The sequence below is a fragment of the Ambystoma mexicanum genome, chromosome 12 (genome assembly GCF_040938575.1).
Source record: "Ambystoma mexicanum isolate Mex_15411 chromosome 12, UKY_AmexF1_1, whole genome shotgun sequence".
Classification (NCBI taxonomy): Eukaryota; Metazoa; Chordata; class Amphibia; order Caudata; family Ambystomatidae; genus Ambystoma; species Ambystoma mexicanum.
The window spans coordinates 1,152,310,196-1,152,324,258 of record NC_090936.1 but is presented as its reverse complement, the minus strand read 5'-3'; the positions used below and the strand labels follow the sequence as shown (position 1 = coordinate 1,152,324,258).

General features: G+C 46.9%; 1 protein-coding gene across 17 annotated transcripts in view; it reads right to left on the bottom strand.

Annotated features, from left to right (window-relative positions):
- GRIP1 (glutamate receptor interacting protein 1) overlaps positions 1-14,063 on the bottom strand; it is a 1,760,673-nt gene that overhangs the window by 382,131 nt on the left and 1,364,479 nt on the right. For all 17 annotated transcript variants that reach the window (XM_069629739.1, XM_069629748.1, XM_069629732.1 and 14 more), the window contains one exon: positions 3,065-3,210. In XM_069629739.1, the coding sequence (XP_069485840.1) occupies positions 3,065-3,210 (146 nt within the window). The remainder of the gene's footprint in view (positions 1-3,064; positions 3,211-14,063) is intronic.

Genomic DNA, 14,063 nt, shown 5'->3' with positions numbered 1-14,063 from the left:
CTAGGGAGAAAAAAAGTATTCTGGAAAAAATATTGAATTGATTTCTTCTCCAGCAATTTGTTTTCCCCAAGCCCTGACATTACTAAGCCAGTGATCTCTGTTCATCACAAGACAAACAACACAGTGCATGAGAACACAAACACAAAGAGCGGACACAGTGAGCATTGTGATACGCGGCACAGATTGGCAAAAGTCTTCGACAACTGGACACATTATACAAAAACTAGCATTGGAAAAAAAACAATGTAGGCTTTTCTACAGACAAAAATGTTCCCCAATTCATACATTTTTAACACTAAAACATGTTCATGTTATAGAGTTCTACATTACAAAAAATATCAATTAAATGAATGATATAGAAAATATGAAGACTAGTAATAACATAAGAAATAAAAAAGGATAATAACTAAATTTAATTCCAGGTTTTGCTCTGTGGTATGCATTGCTCAGCAAACAATTCACTAAGGCACTCGTTTTCTGTTAAGAAGTTTTTATTACACTAATAATATTTGTTATTCACCCACTATGTTTCAAGATAAATGCGTTTGCAGGTAGAAATCACTATTTTTGAATCACCTAAATGAGAAAAACGTAGGCATAAAAAAATAACGTGCTAATGCAAATGTATGGTCCCTGCAGAGAAACTAGAAAGAAGTGCAACGTCCATGCACACTTTTTTCTTATCCAGGTGGCTACAGCCACCTCTCTGAGCCAGAACTAAAGAGGTTGGTAAATTAATCATCTAAGACAAACATATACCAAGGGGAAAGCCTGGCCCCCTTTAAAGACAAGGTTTGGGCTAATTCCAGGACAGTTCTTGAATAAATCACTTGCATTCATTAGGAAAGAGAAGTTGTTTAAGAAGCACTGCTTCAAGAGAGGGGCAGACAGACCATCAACAAAGGCGATCATTTATTCAAAGCTTCAACTAGATTCATTTAGCCTCGTCTCTGACTGAATGTTTCTCCCTACCCTCATGTTTCCCCCGTTGCTAACACCTTCCTCCTAAAGGCCCCTCTCGTGATATTCTCAGACCCTCTCAATCTCGGAAGACTGATGCCGCAAGGAAGGGCGAGGGTCAGGGCGATGAGCAGATGGTGCCTTCTGGACAGACCATCCCCCTCTATGCACAACGGATTAGTGCACACGTCCCACACTATATCTGAGGAACTGCATGGGGTTGTCATGGATATTGGGAAAGGTGTCACTGGTGAGGTCATTAGACAAGCCATCCAGAATGTCTTGCGTTGATGTGTGAAGTGATGGACAATGAATTTGGGAGTAAGGGTTGCAGTTGTGTAGTCATTTGAACTGAAGGATTTTATAATTTTGGGACTTTTCATTATACCAGTAAAATACCGGCAACTGTACATCTTTTATGCCATACATTTTTCTAATCTAACGATGTTGAGATAGTTCAATTGTTTTTTACCGGTATACCAGGAAGACAGAAACACACAACTCTTATGTCTGGTTCAGCCGCATTATTCTGGAATGGCCATTTTAAGGACGAATGCAGTCGTGGTCTACACAACATGGCACGAATAGCAAGCAGGCATAGCTAGTGTGCAAGAATAGTCCGCGATGCATGGGGCGATCGGCCCACCAACCATCGATCTCAAACACAAGCCACGTTTTGACAGGCTAAGGCATGAGACAGCCATGTACTTTGTTTAACTAGACCATCTATCCTGCACCTAGCCATGCTCTCCATCTACCATTGGCCAGGACTAACCTGCAAGCACCCATGGTCCTTTTTTAACAAGAATAGCCAGCTAGGATCTGTGATTAAAGGTCTGTGGCTGCCAGGAGTCTCATTTCATATACACCAGACTACAGGACTAATTGCAGTAGGCAGCTCAAAGGAACGGTGGGGTCATTGTACCTGCATTATATACTGCCAAGACTATGCTACAGCAATCAGCATGCCTATGTGAGATTGTGCATTGCAGTGGCACTCAGTGCAACAACAGTTGTTGCACTGTACACCACTAGACTGATGTAGCGGTGTACAACCTGTTACACGCAGTAGGAGGGTGTGTGCTAAGCACTATTCTGCAGTATGCTACTTGCATATTGTGTGAATCGGTACACACCCAGTCCTGAGTCTGTGTACGGTACGACTATACCATGTTTTGTAGGCACTCGGATGTATCTTACACTTCACAGCATGGCTACAGTGGGTAACTGTATACCTGCAGTTCAATACAACAGTGAGACTGGATCCTGTGGCTGCCACAAAGTGATCATGTCCAGGAACTAGACACCAGCATTTCTGCAATCCCTACATTCGGACACTACTTGCTACTCGGTCATACACCTGCACATCTCTGAGTACTGTGGGAAATGATGCCGCTCTAAAACAAGCAACACGTTGCCATGGCCTCTTAACTTTACTCTTAACCCCACTCTTAACCACAAATACCTAGATCAGGGTTGTCCAACACCAGGCTTCAAGGGCTGGATCCATGTCGTATTTTCAGGATACCCACATTAATATTTATGAGATAAATTTGCATACAATGATTCTAAATGTATGCAAATCTTTTCTCATGAATGTTAATGGGGGATATCCAGAAAACCCATCAGGTTTCCGGCCGTCAAGGCCTTGAGTTGGAAGGTGAGTACTGCGAGGAGACAGAGATCATTTGTTGGGGATCTGGTAGGGGCATTTTCACTGGCTTAAACTTATGTTTATCCATTGAGTGCCAGCTTTAGTCTATCTCATACAGCACTGCCAGCAGGGGACTTGACCATCCACTCCTAGAATTGGGTCGTAAACGAACACTAAATGGTGACTGCACCAGACCTTTTCTTTATGGGGTACCCATACACTGTATACACACCGACTCATTTTCGACTAATCAAAGGGAAATACAACATTAGAAATGTCTAACAAATTTCATGAGAAGTCCCTCAACTAAGCCAACGCCCTTAAAGGGATAGGAAGGTCCTACTTCAAGTACAACCGACCCCAATCGATGCATATGCAACTTTATCAGGGGCTGCCAGGGAAAGGTCACAAATGGCTCATGCAGAAGTAAAGAGTGCTCTTTTCACATACCCATCACTGACACATCGTACTCGATGAGCAGGGTCGCCTCCTGCCCACACTGTTTCAGAATACTCATGGCGTCCGTGTGCGAGGCTCCGAGCAGGCGGATTCCGTCGACGCTCAGCAGCCTGTCGCCGGGCTTCACTGTGCCCTCTCTGAAGGGAGATGAAAGACACAGCCTTTATTAAATGATTATAATGTGGCGTGGTGAGAGCAGCTACATAAATTGAGTGATTTGTCGGCACCGTTTCTGGCATCGGTCCCACTTGCCTTCCCCCTGTTCACATTTCTAGTGACAAGCCTCCATGTGTGGAGGTCACACAGGAAAACAAATTGCCATCATCTGGAAATCAGTGATGAGAAAATAACGACCTATTATCAAATGATGAGCGTGACAGCAATGACTGGGGCGGAGGTGTTGGTATGGAAGCCCAAGGATATTGCTAACAGCCAAGTCAATGAAGTGTCATCTACACTGGAGAGGACACCTTAGAATAATTGTGTGGTTGGTGCATATTTCAGTTACTTGCCTGGCAGATATCTATCTGCACACTTCATAGCACTAACACTGTGCACTTGGTGAACAAGTGCAAGTGGATCCAAGTCACGTGTCCCAAAATCCAACCCAGCTTCTTAGCCCTGCTCTTCATTTTTGTTCTTAACCCTTAGATCAAGGGTGTCTCACAACTGGGTGTCTGAGGTGAAGGGCAGCCAAAGAAAAGGCCAGGACCCAGGCCCAGAACCCCTGCCCTCTAAAATCAGGTAAGCTCCCTGAATATGTGTTTTTGCCCTCTCTCCCAACAGCCCTCATAGCCAACCACGCTTCTCACCACTAACATCAAGGACACTGCATCGCGCAACCTCACCCACTTCACCATACACCCCATCACCACTCCAGCACCCACCACTGCACGAAAACTGATGCCTGCCAATGTCCGCTCAGCAATCAGCCATGCAGCTGGCATTGCCAATCTCACCACCACACATGACTTGGATTGCCATCTTCATTACTGGGACCAGGATGACATCTACCTCCACACACAACCTAGATGTCCTCACCTCCAACGGCTACAGAATTCTACGTGAAGACCTTCCAAACAAGATTGACGGAACCCTCTGCTTCGTTCCCAAGGTATCATGGCCATGCACCCAACTGGACATCGCCAACATTCGCTCTTTCGAAAAACTATCCTGCCACTTCCTGCTCTCCACAACAGACACAGTCACTTTTCACCTCATCCACAGACCAACCAAGCCCACCACCTCCTTCATCGAAGACTTCACAGACTTGGTCACCACCTTGTCTCTCGCGCATGCCAAAAACATCTTCCTCAGCAAGTTCAACATCCCTGGCAACCCAGCAATCAAGTCAATGAAGGAAGATCTCCATTGCCTACTTGACACACTGAACCTCACAGCACACAAAAGACCCAACTCACAATAAATGTAATATCTTCAACCTCATCAGCGCCCTGCCTACCCTTCAGCACAGCTCTCCTATTCCATTGGACTGGTAGGACCATCTCCTGCCCTTTGAGATTAGTCACACCACACCTCGCAAGCAAACCCATCGGAAACCAACCAAACAAGCCTTCAGATCCTTCAATAACTTCCCAGTGGAGGCTATCAAGGAAGACCTCACCAAACTCCGACGCACATGGGCTGATCTGCTTCTGTCAAACCAGGACTGCAACTTGCTTCTCCAAGAACTCACCCTCACAAGTCAACCGCCATGCCCCAGTTGCAAAGCGCACCCTCAAGCCTAAACCTTCCACACTCTCGTACACTCAAAAACTCAAACCAATCAAATGAACCACCAGAAAACAAGAACAGAATTGGTGACAATCCTGCAGCACATATGACCATGCCCTCCTTCAGGAACTTTGTGCTACATGCAGGCGAATGATCAACACTTCCATGGCCAACTACTACTAATACACTATAGCCAAGGCCAACAATGAAAGCATAGCCCTCTTCAAAACCATCAAGCGCTGCTTCAATCCTCTGCCCGAACCTCCCGCAGCACACTCCATCAAAAAATACACTGCCATCAACTTTTTATTCGCCAACAAGATCCACATGATCTACCAACACACAGACATTAACGACACAACAGCACACTACACATCCCATCTCACAAAACCACAACTAAGTGGACAACATTCAAGACACTAACTATGGAAGACCTCACTGTCACCTTAGCATCCCTCAAGGCCACATCGTATGCGGGCAACATCCTCCCTGCCTCCGTTCTCAAGACCCTTCCGACTGAAACACTCTTCCCTTATCTGACAATCATCAACAGCTCCCCAACTCAAGACACCTTCCCCTCGACCCTCAAGACTGGACAAATCCTCCAGCTTCTTAAGAAACGAACACTGGACCCTGAGGAGCTCAGCAACTACTGCCACATCCCCCATCTTCCCATCTTAGGTAAGATCCTTGAGAAAGCAGTAGCCACGCAACTCCTTCAACACATCGAAGTCAATAACCTACTTCAGTCCTACCTTCAGAGCCAGATGCAGCACAGAAATGGCTACCATCAAGGTGATCGACGAGGCCCTTCAAATCCTCAATGATTGTCATCCTTGCCACCTTGTTCTCCTTGACCTCTCAGGATCATTTGACATGGTAAACCATCAGACATTCACCGACAATCTACATCGCTGCATGGGGAACAGCAAGTCTCAGCTGGTTCAAATCCTACCTTGCTAATCACCAACAGTTCCTACAAATTGAATCTTTCAGATCACCAACTCTACCCATCACCTGTGGAGTCTTGCAAGGACCCATCCTGTCCCCAGTGATTTTCAATCTTCACATGGAACCTCTCTGAACCCTCCTCGCTCCACACAACATCCACATTCACCAATACGCAGATGACACGCAGATCTAAAACAAAGGGGGGGGTCTCTCTACCAGCACGTTCGTCCCAGACCCCCCCCTTTGTTTGATACGCAGATCTACCTGAAGATATCCTCCATCGAAGACATCCACAGGCTCAAGGCCTGCCTCGCACTGATCCAGTCCTGGATGACCAGTGCTTACCTGAAGCTCAACCCCTCCCGAACTGCATTCCTACTGCTGACCAACAACACTGAATGCTCCAATGTCCAGACCTGGCTCTCTGCTATGAAACGTTAGGGCTTCACACCCAGCTAGTCACCTGTGCCAAGTCCCTTGGGTTCAAAATCGACAGCCAACTCACATTCAAATGGCACATAGCAAGGAAGACACAAACGGCTTAGTACCAACGGTCTCTCCTGTGGAAAATCAAGCCCTTCCTCCCAGAAAAAATATTTCAGATCCACTGTCCAAGCATTGGTCCGCTCCAACCTGGATGGTGGCAATGCCCTTTTGGAAGGCATTCCGGTGTCTACCCTGGCACCCCTGAGATGTGTCCTTCATGCTGCAGAAGGACTCATTTAAGAACTCTGAAAATTCAAGCACATCAACCTGACCCTTATCGAACTGCACTGGCTCCCACTGCAAGCCAGTATCATCTCCAAATCCTGTTGCATCATCTACAAGGCTGACACCCTGAAGTCCCAAAGCTACCTCATCGAGAAACTCGGCATCTCTGGATGGCTGCAATCCACCAAAAATAAGGAAATGGGCAGACCTGAACTCCGACCGTGCAGGAAGGAAAGAACCAGAAGACAGGCCTTCACGGTCTAAACTCCAAGACTCTGGAACCTCCTGCCCATCGACGGCAGACCTGCACCATCGCTTTTATAACTCAGGAAGGAGCTCAAGACCTTCCTCTTCAATGAATGGCTTATCTCCAACACCTAGGTACACACACCTTGCACTCCCCACACTATCTGAGACTGGGGGATCTGCTCCCCACCGTCTCCTGCCCTGGCTGCCAATTGCCCACACTTGCCCTCCTCCGTTAGCTCCCTGCTCCCCTTTTCTCTGCTTCCCGCACAGTGGTCTTCCCCCTATGATTATAAAGTGCTCTGTCGCTTCCCAAAGCCAGGTCCATGCTCAATAAATACCTGAATAATAATAATAACATCTCTTTGGCCAATGTGCTCTTAAAGGGGTCAGTTATAATGTAGCAGTTGTTACCTATAAACTTCATCAAACAAGTCAGACTACAGCTCATCGCAGTCCCTACTAAATGAGGGCAAGTTCAGGTCTGGGAAATGGCTGAACCTCAGTGCTACAAAGCTTCCCATGCCTTGCGATATTGATAAACCATCCTTCTCCCAGAGCACAGAGTGCGGCACAGCACAACAAAGAGATAGACCATACAACGACAAGCCACTGTAAAGAAGTAGTCTGAGAAGGACTTGTGTAATAAAGATTAAAACACTTTGTTGGGGCCATCATTATGCCTTATTGCATGCCAATGTCTTCTTCAGCTGACCCTAAACACCACCGAAGAACGGTCATCCACAACAGAGAGGTGACCCTGGTGAGATACATCGTAAAAGAAATCCAAGCTGAAACCAGGAACGGCTGAGCCTTGTGTACATAGAGACTAGGGAGCCTCATCCCAAATCCTCACAGAACAGGCCCAGAGCCCAGGAGCCACCATAGCCCAGGAGCAGCAGCTCCAAAAAAGGGAGAAATCCAGATTTACCAAAAAGTAGGCCAAAACAGTAGGTCAGATCCAATGACTGAAATTAGCAGAGGAGGGGACTTGTCTATTCACAAGCAGCCCCCGCAAGAGAATACGCCTATGCTTGAAAGCCGAAAGGTCATTGAGCAGTGCCACATTAACCTGGTGCGGAAACAGACAAGGAACATGAGAAGCCGGTGTAGGGTTGAAAGAGACGGTTGGCTGAGGAATGCCACCTGATCAGCGATGCGAAACCCCCGGTGGCAGTATATGGTGGGTCTCTAGATCCTCTCTCTCATGACCCAGCTTGCTCAACCAGCCCACATGTACATCCACGCACCTGTGCAGTACAGAAATCTCAGACTTTGAAAGCTACAAGGCGTGCTGCGAGCCAAGTGTATAATCTTAGCAAAGAGCTGTGGGGAACGCTCACAAGAGCATGCAGTCCTTAAACGGATTGCTGATGCACTTGCAGGTTATTCTCCAAAGTGTAACAAATGAAGGAGGCCGCTCATGAGAGGGGGACTGGAAGAGAAGGTGTCGGAGAGCCAAGGGAGACAAAGGGTAGCAAGGAGAAGCCATGGTGGTGTTGGCCAGTCTCCCGAATAGGGATGTGTGATTCCAACATAGCAGTTCCCCAATTAATTGTCTTGCCCCACATGGCTGCGGGGCCACAACAAGTAATGAAAATTGTATTAGGCGCATATGTTCAAGAGGAAGTTCCAATCCCACAAACGAATCAAACATTCCCACTGACAATAGGGCCTAGGTGTCCCCGATCAAACCATTAGTGCCCCAATGCATTCACAGGCCCAGGTATGAAGGGGGAAGGACATAACCGAGGTGAGAGACTGTGGAAGAAGGTGCCAGCGACTGTAAAGATGGATGTGATTTTAAATCTGGTTATGCTAGTGGTGAGGGGATCAGAAATGCTACATAACTGGGAAGAAAAGGAGGAGAAGTAAATGAGAAATGTCCTTTAATTGTCTGCATATGAGAAGATCTGGAACGTGTTTAACGATTTCTTTTAGATTTTTTTTTTTATTTTTTTTTTTTGTTTCTTCACGCATTTCTGTACTGTAGTTTGCTGAATTGTTTGATGTTTCTGTATTCATGTATATATTATAAATAAAGGAATATAAAAAAAAGAGAAATGTCCTTAATGTGCTTTTTTGTACTCCTTAACCATATGCTTTTCAGTCCATACGCCAGTGAAAGATGGAGGTTCTAGTAACTCCAGAAGGCACAGGGAGCCATTTCACTTGCAAGATTTTAAAATGTTGAGAGAAATTGCTGCCTTTTAACTGACTTGCTTCTGTTTGAACCTTTTTAATAGTAGCTCTTCTAGTAGCCCTTAGTTTCTCCTAAAAGTATTCTTAATTCATACCAGAAGATGATCAGATCACCAATTTTCTTCATAGAACATTCAATTGACTGGCCAAGGGAAGGCACTGCAACCTCAGCTCTTTTCTTAAATTGAGGTTGCACAGCTTAAATTCCCTTGTCCATTACTTTCATTTTACCATTCCAATTTCAGTCTGGATGTGGAGGAGACAGCTAGCCTGTAACATAGTGCAGCTTCCATTTTTATTGTGAGTCATTTGAGCGACTCCCTCCTTTCCTGTAGCTCTCTGGCCAGCCTCTCTTGGCCCTCTTCCTGCTCCCACCTGCAAGGCTAAAAACCTTGGGGTCATCTTCGACTCCACACTCTCTTTCTCTCCTCACATCTCTGATGCCTCTAAGAAGTCACACTACCAGCTGCACCGCCTCAGAGGTATTCTTCCCTTCCTCTCCTTCCCCAGAAGCTCACTGTCTCCAGAGCTCTGGTTCTCTCTAGGCTGGACTATTGCAACAGCCTCTTTCTAAATCTTCCAGCTTCTACTCTATGCCCTCTGCATCCAGAACAGGACTGTGAGACTTGTCCTTGGCCTCAAGCCGAGGGATCGTATCTCTCCAGGACTGAAATCCCTGCACTGGCTCTCAGTGGCTGCGAGGATTAAGTTCAAAACCGTCTGCATCGTCCACAAGGCCTTCCGGGGCTGGGGCCTCAATACTTTCAACTCTCTCTTCCTAAATATCTTCCCTTTCGAGCTCTTCGCTCATCCGCCTCCAACTCCCTCAGGGTCAGTCGCTTCTCCAAGCAATGAGCTGCTGGTAGATCTCTCTCTTCGGCTGGGGCCTCCCTCTGGAACAGCCTCCCTGCCTCCCTGAAACTTGAGGAGAACCATCTTCGGTTCCAGAAGCACCTTAAGACCCTCCTCTTTGCTTCTGCTTTTTCTCCCCTGCTGAAGTCCTGCTGATACCGATACTGCAGGGTTACCTAGCCACCCTTCTGATCTCGGTCACAAGCCCTGCCAGTTGCAGGCCTGCACTGCCTCCCTGGCAACCTCTGCACCTGGGGACTGTTTTCTGTATCCCTACAGTCGCCGCTCCTACACTTATGTCTGCACTCACCCTGCACTTGCCACCAGATGGCCATTCTTTTTTATTTATCTTATTTATTATCCCATGAACTGCACTTTCCCCTCCCCCCTCGCACTTTCCTTTTTCCCCTCTTCCCCTGCACTTGCGCGATCGGAATGATACCTGGCCTAGTAAGATCGTTGTCTGTCTTCCCTCTGTTTCCCCTCCCTCGCTTCGTTGCGCCTTGAAACACTTGTGTATAGGCACATTATAAATGTCATATCATATTATAGAGATGCTGCCTTGGCATTCCCCAGCACTTCCCTGGAGACACATCTCTGTCCCTATTCTCAGTGAGGATAGGGGCAGAAAGCAAGGACACACCATCCAGAGCACAGTTTTCCCATTGAGTAAGCATCGGTTCATGTATGCAATAGAATCCTTGCAATCTCCACCGAGTTCCTACCTTCCAACAATGCTACCTCAGAGACTCTTCGGGTAGGTCAGACTGGGCCCCTCCCAGAGTTAGTTAAAAGATACATTAGTGGATTTCTTGAGCAGTATGGGCTCCATTCATGCCCAGTAGGAACCCTTTCAGTTATACATTCGAAATGATGCTCAGGTAGTTAGAGTAGGTTAGAGTACTTAACATCTAGGGTACCCTGACAATACTTGCTCCTCAAAAGCTCATTAGCAACAAAGGAAGACACATGAATGAAGACCCTCGGGTAGTCTGTTTCCTTGAGGGTTAATTGCCGATAGAATGTATTCTTATGGTTCTAGAGCCTCTGCAGAGATTCAGGAGAGAAGTACAGGTGGGCAAGGGTTCCCGGGAGGGGGACATTTGAAAGTGCACTGTGCAGGCTTAATTGTGTTCTGTGAACTGTCTTCCATTTTAGAGACTGACAGAAAGAGGAGAATGAGAGTACTGTCTCTAATTTGTTAATTGTCTCAATCCAGATTTCCTGCGTTGTCCAAGTTAAAGGGCCTGTTTCTCAAGGGTTTCATGAGCAGGGTGGCAGGAGGCGGAAGAAAGCAGAAGCAAGAGGGAGAGGGTGGAGGAAAGAATGATTGAGGACGAGGAGGAGCAATGCTGATGTTTGCAGAGAAAGGGGACACTGAAATAGAAGAAAGAATAAGAGAAAGACATTCAAACAAGAGGAAGGTGTGAAATTGACTATTATAAGGAAGCAGAGTGGGGGTATCAGGCAGAAAAAGAAGTCACTCAGTCTTTGCACTTGAAGTTGTAGGGAACTCATGGTGTCAACTGTAAAGACAGACACAAGTGATCACAATTCAAGGGTGCTTATTAAACTGTATGAATGGGTGAGAAAAAAAACGCCTAATCTAAACCTAAAGATGGGAGCAAGCTACGACCATTAACAATAATAATAAGGCAGTCCTAGTGGCGTCTTGTCAAATACAAAGGGCCTATACTAAAAAACGTATTGCCAATCCTCACCATTAAGTTACAAAATACTGTGGTGTAATGTTCACCGGAAAAGAAATAAGTGTTCACCAAATGATAAGTCAGGATGGTACGGCTGTGGTCTCCATTCCCCACGTTTTAAGCACGAGACAAGGCGGGACTTCTGAGCACAGCACACTCCTGGGCCTCGCTAGCATGAGGTTACAGTTCAGTTCCAAAACATCAGGGCCTTCTGCAGCCAAGTCTCTGTTATCCAAAGTCTCTTGCCTCAGAGGACCTGAAGTGCCAAAAGAAAAAAAAAACAGTTCCTTCAATTCCTTCAATAAATCTTTCACGTTGGGCGATTACCTTTCGCCTTAGGATCCCCCTCTGTTGGGTTTCAATCCTTCTCTCACGGTTGGCCTCCCTCTGTCGGGTTACTACGGCCTTTCAATCACAAGTTCAACAATCATTCACTGTGGACATCCCTCGGCCGGGTTCACTCTTGTCATCAAAATGTTCAACTTGCTTTATCACATCACAGGATTCACTCTTCTTAGCTTTCCCCTTGGCATCTCTCTGTTGGGTTCACATAGGAACTCATGAACAGTGTTAAAAATGGCTAAAACAGTTCATGATTTGCTCTTCTCAACAGAAAGCAGGGGTTCCCTTCCCCTAGCTTTCACTCTGTATTCCTCCGTCGGGTTCACACTTGCCACAGTTCACAAGACAGTCTCTTTAGACCCCGTAGGTTCTTCCCTTTGCCTAAGTCTAGGTCTCAGCCCTGGTCAGACTACACACAGTTCTTGTGCACACAATTCACTTTGCTTCTCAACTTGTCACAGACATTCGATTGAACGAGGGGTTTTGCTTGACCCTTTTATGACCCCTTTGATATTCACGCCGGCCTTCCCCAAGGCTTCTTGGTACATGCAGTTTCAACAAACAGGCCCCAATCAGAGTCTTTTGAATGTACGTCCAAGTGGCATCGGACCACTCTGCATCTAGACCTCAACTGGGCTTTCTTTAAAGCTTCATATACAAAAAAGGTATTTGTTAGACAAGGTTGTCGCTTACAACCTTGCGCCCAGCACAGTTCGGTCTATTATCGCTTTTCTCTGACTCACCGGCTGTGCTGAACTTGCTGTACATTTCTTGTCTCGGGAGTCAGGGATGGCACCACGGTAGCCAGCGCTTCTCCCCGTTTTGGCTATCAGCGCGGGAGGGTCCTGTGTGCCGTTGACACCTGTCACACCACACGCCTGCTGTGCTTCCCGGTCTTGTGATTCCCTTTTCTGAGGCAAAGCTGGTCTGAGTTGAAAAGGGCAAAGGCAATTCCGTCCTTCTCGTCCTTTCAGGTCTCGCTGCCTTTCTCCTCTGCTTGAACTGCTGGTCCGGTATAGCTGCTTCCTCGTGCGTTCAGCCTTGCTCAAAGTATGCTTTTGTGCTTCGCCTTTTGTCCCTGCAGGGAAGAGAAAGGGCCTGACTTTACCTAACATGTTCCAAAACAAGGTCAGGCAAACGGCTCTGGTGTTAGTCCGTTGTTTGTCACAGTGTAGGAAAGTGTTAGTGTTGGAAAGGGGCGGGGGTATAGTTTCTAGATATCCTACGGGGTAGGATGGGGAAAAGGTGTTACAAGGGGGTTCAGCATCTTGCCTGTTGGTATCCCACTTCCAGTCCCCGAAGACCCCTCATCCAGGTGATCCTCCCCCACTGGTCCTACCCCAGGAACTGGATCCAATAGCGTTGGCTGTGTCCTGGCCACCTGGATGATAGATCCCCGGGTACCAGTGAGATACCTTCAGGTTTCTCACAAAATGGAAGAACCTTGCCCATGACTTGCTGGGGGGGTAGGGGGGGGTCACAACCCAGATCTTGTCTGGTAAGAGAGGCTAGATTTGACCCAAAGAGAAAGACAGGGCTGTGGTACCGCAGCTGGCTGGAGGGTGGTGAGTCAATGACTGCGGTCTGAAAATTCACCTGGGAGAGCGAGAGAGAAATGTGCTGTCATCTGGACGTCGAGCTACACAGCAAATAGGTCAGAAGGGCAGTGGTCCCTTGGAACCTAGGGCAATTGTAAGTGAAGGTTTGAACCATTTAGGGGGGTGCAACTCCAACCACAAACTGCTGTAGAACTAGGGAACATAGGCTTAGGACCCCGGGCTCCTTCAGATTAGGTTTTTTGACATTGCCCATCACTTATTTGTGTTTCCCTTGAGCCCCAGCATTGCTACCCAGATTTACCCTTGTTTTATTATTGCAACTCCTGGTTAGACTGATCACCATACCCAAACCTCTGTCCTGATTAATCTGAAAATGGAAAGAAACCTACAGTAGACCATGTACCTGGGATCCAGGGGAATGCAGCAACCCTAAAGAAAGCAGACATACAAGGGAGAGAAAAGGGTCCCATCTGTTCCCGCCATGGCTTATTGCTAGGCTTCACCCAAACATAAAACTAAGGATTAGGAGATTGAAGTTTGTGGTGCCCCTCTTCCCTTTTTTGAACTAGAGCTTGTCTGGCTTATGCAACCTGCATACGGAAGCTGGCAGGAGGCTGGGAGGGGTAGAGAGTCAATGATGACTGCAGTCTAAATATTCACCAGGGAGAGGCGAGATAGAAATTA